At 39.4% G+C, this 19,708-nt stretch overlaps 2 protein-coding genes and 1 long non-coding RNA gene across 4 annotated transcripts; 2 read left to right on the forward strand and 1 right to left on the reverse strand.

Moving 5' to 3' along the window:
* The first annotated feature begins 347 nt into the window (after positions 1 to 347).
* Positions 348 to 10,168, forward strand: LOC112460114 (zinc finger protein 316). The gene is made up of 2 exons (XM_025024633.1): positions 348 to 698; positions 4,042 to 10,168. The coding sequence occupies exon 2, from the start codon at positions 4,055 to 4,057 to the stop codon at positions 5,813 to 5,815; it is 1,761 nt and encodes a 586-aa protein (XP_024880401.1). The 5' UTR covers positions 348 to 698; positions 4,042 to 4,054; the 3' UTR covers positions 5,816 to 10,168.
* A 5,203-nt stretch (positions 10,169 to 15,371) lies between these two features.
* On the reverse strand, positions 15,372 to 15,845 carry LOC112460126. The gene is made up of 2 exons (XR_003041412.1): positions 15,621 to 15,845; positions 15,372 to 15,462 (listed from the first exon to the last, which is right to left on the reverse strand). It is a non-coding gene; the product is annotated as an uncharacterized LOC112460126 (long non-coding RNA).
* A 332-nt stretch (positions 15,846 to 16,177) lies between these two features.
* LOC112460112 (pre-mRNA-splicing factor CWC25 homolog) lies at positions 16,178 to 19,693 on the forward strand. 2 transcript variants are annotated; one of them, XM_025024631.1, is made up of 7 exons: positions 16,178 to 16,410; positions 16,526 to 16,829; positions 16,931 to 17,270; positions 18,053 to 18,213; positions 18,305 to 18,904; positions 19,178 to 19,371; positions 19,467 to 19,693. In XM_025024631.1, exons 2-7 carry the CDS (start codon positions 16,812 to 16,814, stop codon positions 19,579 to 19,581), a joined length of 1,428 nt encoding a protein of 475 aa, XP_024880399.1. In that variant the 5' UTR covers positions 16,178 to 16,410; positions 16,526 to 16,811; the 3' UTR covers positions 19,582 to 19,693. The 2 variants fall into 2 exon arrangements, with proteins under 2 accessions (XP_024880399.1, XP_024880398.1); XM_025024630.1 differs by having other exon boundaries at positions 16,178 to 16,829.
* The last annotated feature ends 15 nt before the right edge of the window (positions 19,694 to 19,708 follow it).

Below are 19,708 nucleotides of genomic sequence, written 5' to 3' on the forward strand. Positions count from 1 at the left end.
CGCCGCGCCCCACCCCCTGCGTCCCTCGCCGCGCGCCCCATCGTCGTGGCGAATTGCACGCGCGAGGCAGGTCGCGCCGACCACGCCGGCAGCCTCCACGTGCTGCCGAACGGCACTCAGCCAGCCGCCCCAAATTGTAGGTCGCCGCCGTCCGCCGCGTCGGTTCGCGAAGACCGTGAGGCAGCGGCGGGGCGCGGGGATAGGTGGGGCGGATGAGGCGAGCGCGCGATAGCGCGACGACGGGGTGAGGGGAGGGCTGAAAAGGGTGATGCGACGAGGAGAGCGGTGGGGATGGGGAACGGGGAACGGGGAACGCGGATCGCGCGCTCGTGCGTGTGCGCCTCGGCCGTGATCGCTCGGTGCGGCCGAGGACGGCGAGGAGGTAAACATTGTACAGTACGATTGGCCGGCCCCGTGGCGGCGCGTCTTTCGCTTTTTCGTCTTGGCTTCGTATTTTACGTGAAGAAGAGGAGCGATTCCCTTTCTTTCCGAGTTTTGCGCGATCTCATCTCGAGTGCAAGTTCCTCGGTTTTCGGCTTCGCGGATCCCTCGCCGACTGGCTGGATCAAAATCGGGATTCTGCGAGTCTACTCGTTGTTGGCGCTGTCGCAGACTCTTCCGGATGTCGCCGAAACGAAGGACGATGACGACCAGCGCCCAGATTTTGGATTACACTAGGGTGTAACGTGGCGGTGTAGGTGGGTGCTCCTCTCCTCTATCGGGACATTTAATCCGTCTCTTTTTTTTATTTATTTATTTCGTCCTCTTTCCTAACTGTTCGTTTGGAAGTGACATCACGAGCCCCGATTCGTGAAAACTGATGTCTTCGGATCCTTCGAATTTTTTTTCACGTAGTTTTAAGAGTTCTCTCTCTCGACTGCCGTCTTTTATTTTTATACATCTTTATCCGTAAATACTCGGACTTGCAATCTCTTGTTTTCTTGTAGATCTTGTAGATTTGAGCATACGCACATAATAAAAAGATAGTTGCCATTAAATTGAGCGAAGCGAGAAGCGCTTTTGACATATCGTATCTACGGTTCTAGTTCTAACGGTTCTAGACTAGAGCGAGCGTCTGCCACTTTGATTTTGGGCATTAAACGGATGGTGTACTTGTACTCCGAAGTCACTCTCGCGACGTAGAGAGAAAACCCGTCGGAGAAGGCGCGAGGAGAGGAACCAACTGTCATCAGCTTTTTAAACCAGAATCGCGCGTCATCATATTCTGGTTGCTGATAGACCTTGTTTCTTTTTCCTTCTTGTGTACATGCATGTTAATAGGAACATTTTCTTACGTAACAATTAGTTATCAGTAAATTTATTTTAAAAAATGTATTTTATTATATTTTAAAATTATATTATCAGATTATTATTAAAATTAGAACTCAAATTTTTTTATTCTCAGAATATTCTTATTGTTAGAATAAAGATAATATCAACGTCAACGCATTTTGTAATAGAAGGTGTGAGATACATACACATATATATATATATATATATATATCGATATAATGTATTCACGAGAAAAATACTTGTATAAAAATCTCTTCTTTTTATTATACCTACTTGTGCTAGTGATCGTATATGTGACATTTAACATTTAATCGCTACTTATTACAGTTCGCGAGCCTTATACGCATTTTTTTTTAATTTTCAAACACATTTTACGATTTATTATAATAATATAAAATGCATAATTGTAGATCTGCAAAATTAGCAGAAATTTGTTAAATAAAACAAATAAGAAGTAGGAAAGTAAAAACTAACAGTTATAAGTAACGATAATATCGCAATTTAAAAAATCGCAATAAAACGTCGACACGTTAAATTTCTTTCCGGAAAAGATATCAATTGTTAGTTAATCGAAAAACTACATTAATTACTCTTATGCAGTTAGGCCAATTTTCATAAAGAGCGATCAGAAGTCATCGCGAGGTTATTCGAGTCACGAAGAGAGAGTGGCGACGGGCGGTTCCACGAAATTCGGCACGAAAGTATCTTCCGGGCGTGAGCAGTGACGGTTGGCCGTGGGGTGAGATTTTCCTTCAGTACGGGGGATGTTTCCGTGGATCAATATGATTTTTGCGTATCCTTTTTACGCGTTGCGATACACGTCGTGGGTCGTGGGTCGGCCGATCAGTCCGAGCTCCACGAAGACCACGAAGAAGAAGAACGGCCCCTGTACAAATGGGTGGTGCAGGAAGGAGGGAGGATAGAGAGAATTAGAAGGAGATGGAGGGGGAGGAGGAGGTGGAGGTGGAGGAGGAAAAGAAGGACCATAGGGATGAAAAGAGGGCTGAGCGAATGGGAGGGAAAAAAAAACGAAAGAAAAAACATCGCGCGCGATTATCGTCAGACGTGTGCCGCCGCGTGCTCCTCTTGTGATGTAACTCTCGACGTCCTTACTGCGCGCCGAGTTGGACGAGGTCGGTGATCGCTATAAAAAAATGCGACTCGTACACGACGACGTACACGTGGAGGCGGCCGCGCGGGTTTCGGCGGCCACGGCGTGCGAAGACGAGCCGCCACGGCCGGCGCGGCGGTAGGCAAGCGTCAAGCGACGGGGGGCAAGCGGGCGCGCAATACGCTTGCAGCACGCAGCACGGGCCGCCAACCACGCCCGCAGCCTCCCACGACCGTCGTCGGACGATAGCGCCGCGCGCGTGCAGCCGCTTAGCGCCGTGCACGCGGTTCGACGATTCGTATAATTTAAAAGATAAGACTATCCTCCGTCCGCTTATTTACAACTTATTCACTAATACTGCCTATTTTTATCTAAAATTCAAATTTGCACAAGGCTGTTATAATTGTTATTGCGGTATCTCGGGTCTGTTTCCTAGTTTGGACAAAAATTTCATGAACGAACGGCATAAATCCAAGTCGAAAGGCATCGGCTTTCGGATGATAAAGCAACAAACATGTAAATATAGTGCTAGTATTCGAATATCGTAATTTTGTTACAATGCCCGCGGTTATATAAGGCCTGCTCGTTTTAGCTCAACTTCTTGCACGGTTCATATTTCCTCTTTTTCTTTTCATGTTTGCCTATAGTTTCCTTGACAAGCGCGACAAGATATCGTATTATATTCATGATGAATTTACGGTAAATTGTCTGCTAACGAGCAGCCATGTGCAATCGTACATTCTTTTTTGTTTTAACACTTATTACGAGCTATCTTATCGCCGGAATATTCTAAAAGCGATAACGGGTTCTGCAATTATTATTGGTACTTTTTTAGTCCGTAAACAATGATGCAGTTAAGATTTCGTTTGCGTACAATCAGACGTGCGCAACATTAATAGTAGCGCAATTTATTGTTACCATAACATGTCACACGTCACAATATCGTAACGGTATTATGACCTTGTGGCAAGAATCTGCTCGTTTAAAAATTGTATGCGAGTTTGCACAGCTTGTCGATTTTAGCGCGTAGTTTAAAAAATTCAACAAAATACTTAACCGTGTAATATTTCCAGTAAGCAAAATAATAGTAGTATGTCGGCAGATTGGTAATAGATTTGATCAAACATATCCGCCAGACTGATATCAACTGCATCCACTTTCAGCTCGTGTTTTGCCAGCAGAGTCTGCTGACATAATCCGGACAGCAGATTAGCAGTAAGTAGAACTCACGCAGAGCTTGGGCGGTTCCTGCAGGCTCTGCTTGATTTTTGTCGCCAGTCTGCTGTCTGATTATGTTAGCAGACATACTTTTGTTGGTGTTCTGCCGACATCATGTGATATATTAAAACCGACATCAAATTTTTAGTTTTTTTGCCGACAAAAAAATGTGTAGCAGATACTTGGTAAGATTTGTTTTCGACAGCCTTGGCTGTCTTAGTTTAAGCGTAATCAAGAACCTACGGAAGCTGCACGATCGTAATTTACACCGTAGACACCGTACAACCGGAGAGTCTCGCGAGTACGGCAAATCTGAGCGGCTAAACTATGATTTTGTATTGTCAAATTATTTACATGCGAAAATAAAAAATAGAGAATAAATTCAACTAATCGGGCTCCTCCAAATGTTTTCGTTTTAGTCTGCCGTCCTCGATGTTGGGCTATTATCAGACGGAGTCCGTGCCGCCGAATCCAGCGATGTCGATGTCGGCGCCGGGTAGCGGGATGGCTGCGGCCGGCTTAGAGACGATGAGCTCGGTGAAGAGCTTGGTGTGCAGCCCAGATCTCACAATATTCGCGGCTACGCCAGGATGCAGCGGGGTCGAAGGCGTGGGTCCGGCCAGTCCAACGACGGCGGAGGTCGGGAAATACCAGTGTCTACTCTGTCAGAAGAGCTTCGCGCAGAAGAGCGTGTATCAAAGTCACCTAAGGTTGCACGGCAAGGACGGCGAGGACCCGTATCGCTGCAACATCTGCAACAAGACGTTCGCGGTGCCGGCGCGACTGACGCGTCACTATCGCACTCACACTGGTGAGAAACCGTACCAGTGCGAGTACTGCAATAAGTCGTTCTCGGTGAAGGAAAACCTCAGCGTGCACCGGCGCATCCACACGAAGGAACGGCCGTACAAGTGCGATGTGTGCGGACGCGCGTTCGAGCACAGCGGCAAGCTGCACCGTCACATGCGCATCCACACCGGTGAACGGCCACACAAGTGCACCGTATGCGCCAAGACGTTCATACAGAGCGGCCAGCTGGTGATACACATGCGCACGCACACCGGCGAGAAGCCGTACGTGTGCAAGTCATGCAAGAAGGGCTTCACCTGTTCCAAACAATTGAAGGTACATACGCGCACCCACACTGGCGAGAAGCCCTACACCTGTGACATCTGTCGCAAGGCGTTCGGCTACAACCACGTGCTCAAGCTGCACCAGGTGTCGCACTACGGCGAGAAGGTGTACAAGTGCACGATCTGCAACGAGACCTTCGGCTCCAAGAAAACGATGGAGCTGCATATCAAGAAGCACCCGGAGTCACCGGCATCCGTTACCTCCACTGTCATCGACAGCGGCATCTCCTCGCCTGCGGCGATCGGTTCGCCGATCGAACCGGATGTCGAAATTTCTCAGGGTATCGGCGGCAGCGGCAGTGGTAGCGGCAGCGGAAGCAGCGGTAGCGGCGGCAATCTTGGTCCGGTCGCGATCCTGGCAAGTCCAAATTTACCGGGCATCGCTGTCGACAACAAGGAGAACCTGAAGACTGAAGAACCCTATCCGGATTCGACATCGAACGCTTACGTCGTTCAACGCGACCTTGCGTACTATCTCTATTCCGGCAACAAGGAGCAGCAGTATTCCCAGCCATTAATGACACCGTCGAACACAGCGGAACCCGTCCTCGCTGACATCGACGAGAAGCGCTTCCAAGCGAGCGTGGTGGTGAGCGCGCCGCTGGAACCAGTGGCCCATCATGTATTTTTCTATCCTGAGCCAGCGTACGGCAGCTTCAGTTTGACCACCAGCAGCGACGTCGATCTCGATGCCACCGACTGTTCGTCTCTTCTAAATCTGCCGGGTAATGACGCGCGTCGAAGAGTCGAGGCCGCCCTAGAGGCGGTCGAGGAAGAACGTCAGAGGCAAGAATACAGCGCCGGGATTGTCAAAGTTGATCGGGATCCATTGCTCACGCCACCGTGCAGCAATCCCGAGAGCCCGGCGTCGTCGCCTGATCTGGCCCTGGATCTAGCGATACCACCGCGGGAGACGCTGATCTTGCCGCCCAGGAAACGCAGCAAGATGATTCTTCAGTCTATGGAGAGCGAATACAGAAGAAGCGGCGGTGGTAGTGGCGGCCTAATTGCGACCTCACAAAGACAAAATTCTGTCATACAGTTTGCGCGAGCTTCATAGTGAACGTGCCGAAACCGCCAGCAAAGCTTCGCGAAGATCGCGAACTTTAGAAACTGGAAGAAAGGATCCCCCGGAAGGTATCCCACTTTGGTAATACCGAGATCCAGAGCTGAAAAGAATCGATTTGTTCCTTTGGCTAGTGTAGGGCGAATTTAAGAGGAAGGAGAACTTAAAGTCATCGCGAGTTTTGCTGGTTTTCCAACGTTAAATGATAATCGCAAAGTGTGTAACGAGCAACGGACTTTTAACTCGTCAACCGCGATGCGAAACTGCGTTCGACAAGCACGGCGGCGCGGGCGTTTCGTTTTCGAAATCGGACGGAAGAGGAGATGCTCACGTGCCTCTTGGATAAATCCTGAACGTAACCAGTAAATTGTAGCTCGTTGGCCTTGCTTAACTTTCCATTCGCAATCAGCATGATCTGAGAAAAAGCCGATCGCGCCAAGTTAGCTCGGCGATCGAAGCCGCGTTTGTTACTTAATGACATTTAATAACGGTTAATGCAATCCATCCACGGATTGCGTGTATTTTCCTAACGGCTCACGGGCAACAACACTCGCAACTTTTCGATCTTGTTCGATAGCCTCTTAGTCTTTTGAGGCTTTAACGTTACATATGTATGTTAGATGCGTGAGAGATGTAAAGAGAGACTGGATATATTCCTCGATCGCGAAAAGATCGCATAGATCGTGAGCGTGCATCATGAGGTAGTCGCGCGTACGCAATTACTATAGCTATTAAAAAAACGTAATCTCGTTAAACCAAATTTTTTGGATAAAAATGTAAATAATGTTTGGAAAGAAAGGAAAGCTTATATTAAAAACGGAGAATTTTTTTTATGGAAAAATCTGTATGTTAATTTTAGAACGTTATACACGAATACACATACGTATTTCACTTCTTTAAAAGTTTTCTTGAAAATTTTATGTTGCGTTTAATTTAAATATGCTATTAAAAATATATTATTTATATTTTTTATTTATTTTATGTACATGTTGTCTATATTTCAAGTATATGGTAGATTTATGATGCGAGGGGTTACGTCTTTTTAACATTGTGCGATTCGTAATAGAGCGGCCACAGTAGAGTACTACAAGCATCTGATGCACAATTTTTAGTATTCCTGAAAGAGAGAATGTGCCTGTGGTAAAAAGGTGGTTTGTTCAAGTATAAGAGAAATATGTTAGATATATTTGTGGTATTTGGCTACTGTAAATTTACATTGTAGGGCAGCTATTGCCAGCAATATTTAGCGGTCAGTAATCAACGTACAAAATGATTAAAGCTATATTTAAATGGCCGGCCAACTTTGTGAGATGATTATCGCTAGCCATACAACTGCCGAATATATCGTGGTCAACTAATCGATCATCATTAACGCAATTATCGATTAATGCAATATGATATGGAAGAAAGTGTTGACCGTTCAGTGTATGAAGGTTCATTTGTTGAGTAGAGCGAGGCAAGGAATTGTAACTCGGACGTTTGCACGTATTACCTCATCGCTGCACGCGAGCGATGTCTCTTTTTTTTTTTTTTTTTTTTTTTTTAATAATTTATACGCCCGCTTTTGGGTATAACTTTCGACGTCGTGTATTTGTCATGTGTAGTTGTCTAACTCATGCCGATCGACTCGCCCTTCGCTGTGTCGGATGCACGCTCGAAGGCCGAACATCTAATCTCTTGCCAGCCTTAACAAGACTGACGTCAGTTTAGCCTCGTTAGTGTCACGATTCGATTTAACGAGGAGTTGCCGGTGTCAATATCATCGTCACTGTTTGAATATTTGCCAATTGTGTAAAAGATGACAAATTTAAAACAGATCATGTATTTTTTAGCGCATAAGTATATTATTCTCGGCAGTTTGCTATAATTTTATAAAAGTAACACACGCGATAGACGTGCCTATGTGCCTGTCTTAATTTGAAATCCCAAAGTAAGAAAAAAAATTTAACTTATTAAGGATTTCAAACATTTAACAACTTTTATAATAACTCTCCTCAAGTTCAGAAAATTAAGAATTTTATTTTTTAAATCATAACTTTTATCAAAAACTAATTTGTGCTACACTTGGAATAAATATGTTCCATCTGACATCATATTGTATTTAATGTAACAGAATATTATTTGCTCGACGACTATGCCACTGGAATCTCTCGTATCAAACGATTAGATCGGACGGGCGAATTTTTATTCGTCGACAATTTGTCAGAAAATTTAGATAAATTTTCAAAGATTCCGGGGCGAGTTTTGCCAAAGTCGATTAATTGTCAACCACAGGTCCAATTTACGCCTTTGCCACCTTCCAGTCTAATACTAGAGAAAGATAGAGAAGCTCAATATTAAACACACTAAAGTCAGATTGATCAACTTTGGCGAAATCGACCGTGTGGATCTTTGGAAAATCTATGAATTTTGCTCCCACAATCATACGCTTTCGATTATATTATATATATTTATACGTAGGTATAATACAGATAATAAGATACAGCTTGCATATAAAAGATACGGAACAAGACCGACAAACTGAATTGACGACGGAAGAGGCAAGGAAGGAAAACGGACCTTAATGGTATCGTCGCAGTTGTTTATCGCTTTTGTGAGAATTCGAAATCGGTCGTTATTTAGTGCGTGGAAATTAGTGCGTAATATATATTAATCGGCATAGAGCCAGAACGATATATCGCTGCGGAATTGTAAGAAAGAAAGAAAGAGGATTGACAGCGCAAGTAAGGATGGTGGAGATGGAGGAGGATGGAGATTGGGGAAGGGGGAAGGGGGAGAAAAGTGCACCAAACAATTTAATATCTCTGTGATAAGAACTCCATAGTACCAGAGTATTAATTAAGCGGAGCCGAGCCCACTGCCAGAGTACAAGCGTATATGTGCACATGCATGCTAGTGTGATGCGAAACTACAATGACACACCGTATAACGGTAACGATATACTATCGCGACGGAACTCAGTTTGATACAGGAAGATTTTCAACTTACGTAAACTCTTTGTCGATTTTTGAAACTTTAAAGTAATCTCACGGAAATTCTAAATCGCATAGATAAATTACAAATCCTAAAGTTATAAATCCAAAATTTTAAACAAATTCTACATTCTGGTCGACGTATTTTACATTTTATGATTTTGAGTTTTTTAGATCCCATCTATAGATTTTTGTTTCTTCAAAACGTATTTGTTATCCAACAATCGAATCTTTTGTCAAATATTTTTGGATACTCTAATACATCATATTTAAATTAGCCTGGCAAACCGAGCTCTGCCGCAAACAATGCTGATAGTAATAAAATACACGCCCGCTCGCGACGCCTGGCTACCGTAACATGCGTGTACATATATGCGTTCATCCAAGTTCACATAACAATAACGAGTAGTGTAACTTGTATCGTGTATTCGCACATATAATATTCGCAATCGTCACGAGAGCACACCGCGCAGCCCACTCTCTACTTACTTTCGATACCCTTTTAGCGTTGAAAATAGTGCAATCGTAATTTTAAGCTCGACCGGTCACGGACCGCATCTTACCAATGTATAAACTCTTCCATGATGGACTTTTTATAGAAACTATGTTTTCAAGTAATGTAATTTATTACGAGATATGTCATAACAAAAAATTCTGAAGCTGGGATTCGGAAGCTACGAAGGAGGGGGGTTGTTAAAATTCACTCACGTTTGGATTAACTCTAAAAATTTCGAAATTTTAATTTTAGAGGGACTTTAATTGCTCCCTGACGACAATTGTAATTGTATGACGAATGTAAGCCGCGCGGTGTAACGCGAATTGAGAGTGTTAATTATTATAAGTATTACATATTAATGACGAGAGGAAAAGTAGCATAACAACGTCACTATAACTAGCATAGAATGCCTATTATTATTATTATTTCACGGTACTATTACGATTATTATTATTATTATTTTTATTATTATTGTCATTGTCATTATGAATATTATAATTTTATTAATATCAATTTATTATTTATAATTACTATTGTGAAACCGCGTACATGCTAGTAAGATGAGAACTATTTTGTCTCAACTGGCGTGTGGAACTGATTACATATAAAAGTATCATTTTTATAAAAGAAAAACGGAACACCATTTCACCGCGCCTTTTCCATTTCATTACGTATGTTAGAATCATTATCTGAGAATTTTTTCTCGCGAAATCGAATGAGAGCAACCTATTTCGAAGTACAAGCGGAGGCCCATTCTTAATTTAGCATTTTAGAGCGTTGTGAAAGTTGTATAAAAATTTATTATTGTTTTTTGTATTTATAAAATTTAATATAAATGAATAAAAAAAACTGTGAGTTTCCAAATGTGTGGTATGTTCGGTATTCTTTTTTATCGGTGATTTGTCGATTTTATATAATAAGTATATCCTTCATCTTTGCATGCATACACCCGCCTTTTCCTGGAATTGATCAAAATTGAAAATTGATACATATAAGTCATATAAAACGTAGTAATTTACGTGAAAGTCAACAAATCCGGATTTGCATTGAACAAAAGTGCAGCTCAATGCAACGTGTTGCATACATTGCGGGCATCGAGCTCACTTATTTTCGCTCCGAGAGATTTCGTGCGTCAAGCAAGGGATTGATGTCGGGATCATTAATTGCAATGATTTTTTTTAATATATATGAGATAACATCGTTATCAGGACGGCGTAACACTATAATAAAGCGAATTAAGCATGGCATAGAATGCCATTTTTTTAAGGATGCCTAACGCCGTGTGTTATATGCGTTTGTGTGTATACAATGATTGAGATACTCTTTCTTCGATTAATTCTGATGCAATGCACAAAAGTCACGAATGACACGAATTACTAGACTATATGCAGGACTATAATTTAACGGAGTAGTTATGATTCGCGACTCGCTTTTATGCAGTTCAAAATTCCTCGAAAGAAATCAATGTCTCAATTTCATGATCAATAACACCAAGTATATATAGTTTCACGATCGACACTATATAAATTGACAATATATAGTATAGTACATTGGCGATTTTGACGATAGTGAACAAATAATATAAATTTACCTTATATCTTGACGAGAACATATTTATACCAAATAATTTTAGCCGAAAATGACTCGGATTTTGATATAGTTCCGGAGTCGGCGCGCAACAAAAATACTTAACAAAAATCCATAAAATCAGCTTAAAAAAAAAAACATAAACGAGGAAAAAGGCTAAAACCAGCTGTAGTGTTTTTCTATCATTTTTTATATATTATTCATGATTGCCGAATACCATAAATATTTAATGAAAATAAAAATAAGTTGCTCGGGCGGCGCGGCGCACGTTTCGTTAAGATCTCGCGCGCTTTCTCGTCTTATAGTAATCGAAACTGTGAAATTGTCAGTAAATAATGGCTATAATTCCAATAGGGAAGATTTCAAAATAACGAGTGCTTGTTGAATCTTTCTATCGTTGCGGTTGCCAAGATATAAGCGTTTAATGAAAATAAAAAATTGCGCCGCTTGGCGCCCAAAAATTCTTAAGATTTTGCGCGCTTTCTCGTCTTAATAAACGGAAATAAATAATTGCCAGTAATAAAAGTGAGCAAATCTAATAGAGTAGAGCACGATCTAAAAAGTGCTTTTTGAATCATATCTTTCTGTCTTTTACGATTGCCAAGATATATAAACGTTTAATGTGAAAATGATGAATGCGGCGAGGCGCGCGATTCTTTCGGCCAGCTCGCGCTTTATTGCTCGAAAGTACATAATTGCGAGTAATACAATTGAGTAATACCAATAGGGCAAAGTACCAAGTACAAAGTCTTTTTTTAATCATCTTTCTATCATTTACGATTGCCGAGATATGCGCGTTTTATGAAAGTCAGTAGAACTCAGAAATCATTTGGCGCCCGATCTTTACGGCACGCGCGCCCTTATCATGTAAAATAAACGGAAGGACGTAATTGTTGTGATAGACACTGGACTAATCTCAAGAAATACGCTCATCTTATCATTGCCATGTGTTCTTTAATGCGAAACATACTGTATCAAACATGATTAAATGATAAAAGGTTTTAGAATGTTGTTGCATATATAATGCAAGCCAGCGAGAAAAAGGCCGTACGAGAGAGAGAGAGCCGTTGTAATTCACTCGGCGAGAAAGACAGAGCGTCGAAAATGCGACAAACGACACTAAACAAATCTCGAGAAATACATTCATCTTATCATTGTTATTTATCCTTTAATGCGAAGTATATTCTCTCGAACAAGATTAGACGATAAAGAGTTATAGAATGCTGTTGCATAATGCTAACCAACGAAAAAAAGGAAACTATACGAATGCCGTCGCTCGTGTTCGGCAGGGAGACGGTCCGAAATGCGACGAACGACACGGGACCAAGAAATACATTCATCTTATCATTATTGTCATGTGTCCTTAACGTGAGGCTCTCTCGAACAAGATTGAACGATAAAGATTGTGGGGAAAGGGAGGAGTTATATATTTTATTGTTCCTAAAACGTCATAAGCTATACAGTATTAAAACATCAAATGATCGCAATCTGAAAACATTTACATAATGAAAAAATGCGATAATACGGATAATACACAGTGCAATACCATATCGCCGTACGTGCAAGATCTATACATAACAAGAGCGAAAAACAAGTGTAAAATGTGATCTCTTTGTTCTCGATTAACAAACTAAAATTTCTCTTTTTTTTCCTTTTATATCCACCCAACCCAGTGTCAGAAATATCTTCTCTGTAATAATCAGAAGTGCATAATTCGTATAAAATATTCGTATCTTAAATAACAAATAACAAACTTAACGCGGGATCCCCTGCTTTGGGAGAGGATAGACGTACGCAAATATAGAATCAAATTTAACCACAGTATATAATAAAAATGGAATCTTCCGCTTAACTTGACGAATATACTCAACAAATACAAATCCTTCAGAATTACGAAAATCCAATGATGTTAAACATTTAATCATTCGTATTTCAACTTTAATACACTTAAAAAAATATTATTTCCTTTAATAATAACTGTAGAGTAGAATTTGTTTAACACGAAAAATCAAAGCGTAAGATAATTTCATTTATCGAGTACACTTAGCCTATACGAATTTCGAAAAGATTATAAGATTGTGGAAACCTATAATAAATATTTATCAATATAAGCTATCACGACGATTGTATACATGATTCGTAATACGTTATTTCCTTAACACACACGCTTGTTTTTAACACCAAACAGTAGAGGAGACCGAGGCTAAAACGTCTACGGGGTAAATACGTCTAATCAAATATCTCGGAACCTGTATATACTTATTGTGCGAACTCGCTATTAACATTGTAAACGCTGCTTATGGCACCCATGTGACCAACGGAATTTCGGCAGGTTACCTGCCGTGTTATGATTTTTACAAGGGCAAACGTGTTTTCGAAAGGTGAAAGTGAAATTTTCTGCGCGTGGAAATTTTGTAATATCTGCAATACTTAATATTTGCTTTCCAAATCTCGAGGTACGTGATTATAAAGAGTAATGCATGCTGAACACGAATCCAGTGTAGTTTTTTCATTATCGTTGATGTCTAATATTTCGTGGAAGTTCCAAACTTGAAACTTGTGTTTGGGGCTAATCCGTCTGTAAGCACCCGGGGCTAATCCGCCTGTCTCGTCACTGTGGCGCGCCGGGCGCACGACTTCAGCTCACGGCGATTTCAGGTTAGGTTTCCCTCGAGCGTGAAGCGTGAAGCGGGGAGCACACACTTCTGCACAACGCATAATGCGTAAGCATAAGAAAACTGATTGGTCCATATACATGTGCATAAGAAAATAGACCAATCAATTTTCTTATGCTTACGCATTATGCATTGTGCAGAAGTGTGTGCTCCCCGCTTGATGCGTGATTCTGTCTTCCCTTGCACGTGCATCAGTTTGTATAGGAGGGAAATGGTACGCACGTATCGTCGCAAAACGGGTGTTTTGGCCGACCAAAAAGATGGCGGACCGTTGTTTTCGAGATCGCTCGCGCTCACGGCACGTCGGCGAGGTACGGCGAGGCACGGCACGGCTCTGAGATTCCGCGATTTCCGCGCGAGAGTTGACATGCCGCGCGCGTGGTAGATCGTCGTTGTTGGTCGTTGTGTCAGTGTCAGTGTAGTGGTGGTGGTGGTGGTGGTGGTCGTGGCCGTCATCGTCGTCGTCGTCGTCGTCGTCGTCGTTGTCGTTGTGGTGGTGGTGGTGGTGGTGGCCGTCGTCATCGTCGTCGTGCGCTCGTCAGGATCTGTATTCACGTGCCTAAATTGTTTTATGGAATAGGTAAAAGAATTATTTTTTAATAACATTTTGCATAAAAATGTTAAATAAATTTTTACATTTTTTTCTTAAAAAACAATTATTAAAATGTATCCTATTATTTTTCAAGATTAGATATACGTATATGTATTAAAAATGCAGTGTGACGGTTTAGCCCCGGCATTTTTGAGATTTCAATTTTTCCACCGTCGTTTTTGCTCTATACCGGTTAAACAAAGCGACGTAGACAAAAATTTCCTATATAAATTTTGTAGCTAAAGGTTCACTCTTTACAGTGGTATACCACATTTAACTACAATTATTTATTTTGTTGTTAAAAATCGGCACTGAAAAAAAAACGGACGGTTTAGCCCCGGTCTCTCCTACATTGTGAAGAATTTTGCGCGCAACGTTTTGCGGTAATTAACGCCCCCGAAATATTTTATTAAAAATAAAATATTAAATAAACGATGTTCATCAAAATGACTATAAAATCGTCAACTATTATACAATACATGTAGACAGATGTTTCATAAATATTTTCAGATCTTTAATAACGTCGGACGTGACAGACCCATGTGTACATTCCAAAGGTGCAAAAAACCGTTTACAGGCGAAGCCCCGGATGTATTGATAGCCAGTTCCCGGGGCGCCTCCACAAGCGCAGTGAAGGACACCCGTGAGGTTTTGGTGGGTAGGCTGCGCGTACCACTTGCGACACGCGTAGAGCCGTAGAATGTAGAATCCCACACTCATCCCCTCGTTCCTCTTCCCGGAGGGTGAGGGGGGTCTTCCCCCTTGACACCGGGGGACTACTGGGCGTAGCCTGGTATAGTTGAAGATTTCCTCACGTTAACCCTTCGCCCGTAAACTATAATTTGACTGGCATCGTCCGTAATCTGGGTCATAAATGTCCTGTCGTTATTTTGACCTAGTAAATAGTGTTCAAAAAATCTGAAAAAATTCTGTAATACTTGTATACTATCCTATTTTATAATCCCAAAGTTTATTTAGCGATTCATTATAAGATAAATTGTTTATAAATAATTCTTTATGCAAAAAATTGATAAAAATCCATTTTTATTAAAAAAATCATATCTCATTGAGTTTTAAATCAAAATAAAAAATTCCAACGAGGTTTTATAGTTAAATATGTGTACTTTCAAGAAAAAAATTCTGTATATGGGTCATTTTTAAAAAGTATAATTATTCTGAGGATTGAAAATGGCCTTTTTCGGGTTAAGGAGAAATAAGACTTTTAACGTAATTTTTACATTATTTTATTAAAAAATCATATAAAATCGTCTTTCTCGTAAATAATATCTGATATTTGTCGCTTGATCATCCATTGTACCCTGAAAGTACATGTAATTTCTTTTTACACGTGTTTTCATCCACTCAAATTTTGAGGTTATAGGTATATATAATATACACAATCATAAAAAAATATCACTTATATAAGTTAAAAATAACTGTAGTAATATGAAAATGACGTTAAATTAATTTTACTTACTTGCACGAAAGTCTGGCACTGTCCGTAAACTGGGTCAATAGTGGCACTGGACGCACTTTGACTCGCTGCTGGTCAAGCACACACTGGCGAATTCCAACGAAACTTTGGGCATGAGTTCTTCCCACTACCTACTTTTTTTACGAGGGACGGCAAGCCCCCCCTCCCTTTTCATTTCGGCGGTATTCTATCTTGAATTTCGGCTTGTGCCATTTATGACCCAGTTTACGGGCGAAGGGTTAAAAAAAAAAAGTTTACAGGCGAAGAGATTAGATTTCTTTGAGACATACGTGTTGTGCAGGTACAGGTTGCAACAAAACATCTTCCTAAAATCTATCACCATTTCACAACAAAAGATATATACTATATAGTCATATAACAATTCAGAGAGAGATAGAAAGAGAAAAATATATACATATGTATATACTATATATGTATGTATGTTATCGACTCTTTGTGGACAATGGACACATCATGTTACCCACTGAAAAGTGAACATGTGGCGTAGCCTAGCATGGCTTTTAGCAGTTACATCCAAACAGCAGCTGATAAGGGCGCGTTGGCCCGTTGGCCGCCTTCAGGCTTCTTTCTGATATATCAGCATTCAGCAATTAATTTCAAAACATTCCAAAACAAAGTCATTACAAACAATAGTGTGTAGTGTGTACTTTGATACTTAAGTAGCGTAACAAGACGACTCAATCATATTACATAAAATTGGTCGAATTGACCAATTCGAAAGAAGGCAAGAACCAGAAAAGAAGATAGTTGTGCAGGAAGAGAGAAATTGGAGGTAGAGAAAGTGTATTTGAGTTAATTAAGAAGAAAAATTGGTTTTAATTGAGCATAAAATACAATTTTATTAAGAAAATACGAAGGATAATCTAGAAGACTAAAGTTACTTACAGTAGATTGGATACAATAAGATGAGCGCTATATAACCTAACTTAACCTAACAGAAGGTTGAAGATGCACTTGAAAAAACAAATAACAGAAGATGGAACAAAGAATCAAGTAACAGGATGCGAAGGATGAGAATGTAAAGATAGCCTGGAATATAATATTCGTGTGTTTGTTGTTTATCGTATTAAAAAGCTAAACATTTTTCTTAATAATTACAACTATATATATTAATAACAGTTTTCCTGTGAAAATTTTTATCAAGTATTTGCTTATTACTATAAACACGACAAAATGGGAGGTGGAGATTTGGTAAGTCTGTTATAATTTATTAAGATTAAAAAACTATACAAAGTTAAGTGTGAAACTTGCCGTATTTTTTAAATAACATATATATGTATATAACTTTACAGAATTTGAAGAAGTCGTGGCATCCATCTACTATGAAGAATAAGGAGAAAGTAAAGAAGGCGGAGCAGCAAAACTATCAAGAGAATAAAAGGATAGCCGAGTTGCAGAAGGAGATTGAAATGGAGAAAGACCTGGAGGACATAAAAAAGTATGCTATTGAACAAGGAGTGATAGAGAAAAAGGATGATAAGAAATTAGACTGGATGTATAAAGGACCAAATCAAATGGTCAACAGAGAAGAATACTTGTTAGGAAGACCAGTTGACAAGGCTTTTGAGCAAATGCAACGGGCAGAAAAAGATACAGAGATGAATAGGATGCCAAAAAATCATGTTGAATATGGTAAATAAATATTTTATATATATATATATATATATGTATATATGCACCTGGTGATTCAGAACACCCGTGCCAACCATTTTTTTTCAAAAACGTGAAAACTAGCACGAAAATATGGGCTGTCGAAAACCGTTCAATTCAGTTTTCTCAACTGTTGACACCGATATAGCTCACAATCTTAACAGTCGGAAACATTACGGTGTTTACAGTTAAAAAAACTACTGTGAAAACATTTTGTGCACTTGTAAATTATTGCAGGTATTTACACATTCGAACGTTTTTCTCGAAACCTGTAAGAGATAATTGAATTAAGTTTTAGTAAAAAATTCTTTTTTAAAGCTCTATACAACGATACCCCACTCGACCCATGTTCCTATTTGAAATTTCAAAACTGATCAGTCACCTACTTTCGGTTTGTCCTGAAGAATAAAATCATCACCAATAATTACTTTAGGTGCTCATTAGTAATGAAAAATGTTTTCCTAACTTGTTACATTAAAAAAAAACGACTGGCACGGTTGCTCTGAATCTGAATCATTCGGTATGTACAACAGTGTTGAAAAAAGATTGTATCAAATTTTAGAAATATGTAGTACTTGTGAAAACAAACCGAAAAGTTTTAATAAGCATTATTTCAAAAATCATTTCTTAGTTATACCGAGTACCACCTTTTTTCCTTACCTTGTACATGTAGATATGGATGCATGAGTAATTATATACACCTTATATATTTATATCATATGAAAGTATGTAATATATTATGTATATTTTTTATATGATATTAGAATGCATTCCACCTTCGTTGCGATTTTTTTCTGGCAACGAACAAGTGGATCTGGCTAGAAAAATACAAGAGGATCCTCTATACACCATAAAGCAGAAAGAAATGGAGACTAGAAATCAGCTTTTGAAAAATCCTGTTAAATTAAAACAACTTAAGGAATTAGTAAGTGGATGTTGATATATTTACTTTCTTGTATTTTGTTTATGTTGAATACTCACTTACACTTATGTAATTTACGTATATAATTTTGTAGCTGGAGCAACAATCGAGCAAGAATAAAAGTCGAAAGAAGAAAAAGAAATTAAAGCATAAAGATAGTAGTGAGGATGAGGCTAAATTGGATATTTTGTTAGCCACTAAATTTAAACAATTGAAAGACAACATCAGTGAAAAGGACTTGCTGAAATCAATGAAAAAAATAAAGCGTAAACAAACAAAGAAGTCAAGAAAGCATTATGATTCTGATAGCAAAACGGACAGCAGCAGTGACGATACTTTTGTTAAAAAAGAGCGACGCAAACGACGAAAAAAGCGAAAGAGAAGTACAAGTGATAGTGACGACAGTACTAATAGTAGCAAAAGCATCACTAAACATGAGAAGGAAGATAATAAAAAGGAACATGATAGGAAATATTCGAGAAACGACACAAAAATAGATGATAGTAAAAAACAAGACAGAAAAAGAAAATTGAGTGAAGATAGAAACCCGAAGTATGAGAGAAGTAAAAAGCGAAGAGAAGAATATGATACGAGCAGTAAACGGCAACGATATGACAGTAATAGACCAGATTGTTCAAGAAATAAATACAATGATAGAAAAAGATACTCAGTGGAGAAACAAAACGATAAATTGGTGAGTGAGAAAGTTTTTAATTTCTAATGATGCAGGTTTTATAAATGGATAAATAATACATAGTTTCGCCTTGTATTAAAATAGGCTTTTACACTTTTAAGAGGAAAAGATATGAATTTTTAATGTATAATTGGTGCAAGATAAAAATATCTTGTTTATGTTAGAATTTAGAGTTCCATAAATTAAATTAAAATTTTGATCTCACAGATATCTAATAGCAAAAGAATATCGGCCGTTAAATCTGTCTCTAATACTGATTATATTAAATTTAAGGATAGAAACGAAGAAAAATATAGGTCAAAATCAAGATCAAGTCTTACCGAGGAAGAAAAGGAACAACGGCGAAAAGAGATGATGGCAAACGCAGCGTGGCGTGATAAAGAAAGAGAGAAGAATGTAAAAACATACCGCGAGCAAGAGAAGAAAGAAGATCAAAATAATGCATTGTACAATAAGGATTTCATCAGGTATGTATTAGACATATTTCGCATTCAAATATACATTTTTTGGTATAGATTTTTTCATGAAATAGAGTAAAATTAAAACTGGATGTTTGTTGTAGAAAACAATTGATCGTCGCAACAGAAGTGGGTACCATTGCATCTAGAATTAAAGCTAATATTAACAACATACAACGTTCCAGACGAGCTATGGATACAAATTTTGCTAAAAGATGATTTTTATGTCCGATTACAAATTTTGTACAATTATAGTACTGCAATTTTTATGTGAAAGTTATACATAAATGTAAAAATATCTTGAAATATATTATTATTTGTGGGAGTAGAATTACTTTGTATTAAA

The sequence above is a fragment of the Temnothorax curvispinosus genome, unplaced genomic scaffold, assembly GCF_003070985.1.
Source record: "Temnothorax curvispinosus isolate PA1 unplaced genomic scaffold, ASM307098v1 QBEX01010321.1, whole genome shotgun sequence".
Classification (NCBI taxonomy): domain Eukaryota; kingdom Metazoa; phylum Arthropoda; class Insecta; order Hymenoptera; family Formicidae; genus Temnothorax; species Temnothorax curvispinosus.

Excerpts from the sequence above, each read along its gene's own strand:
- LOC112460114 (XM_025024633.1), top strand. The coding sequence starts at position 4,055 with ATGTTGGGCTATTATCAGACGGAGTCCGTGCCGCCGAATCCAGCGATG.
- LOC112460112 (XM_025024630.1), top strand. Across the intron at positions 17,271-18,052 it reads AAAAAATCATGTTGAATATG|AATGCATTCCACCTTCGTTG; the intron begins GTAAATAAATAT and ends ATATGATATTAG. Across the intron at positions 18,214-18,304 it reads TAAAACAACTTAAGGAATTA|CTGGAGCAACAATCGAGCAA; the intron begins GTAAGTGGATGT and ends ATAATTTTGTAG.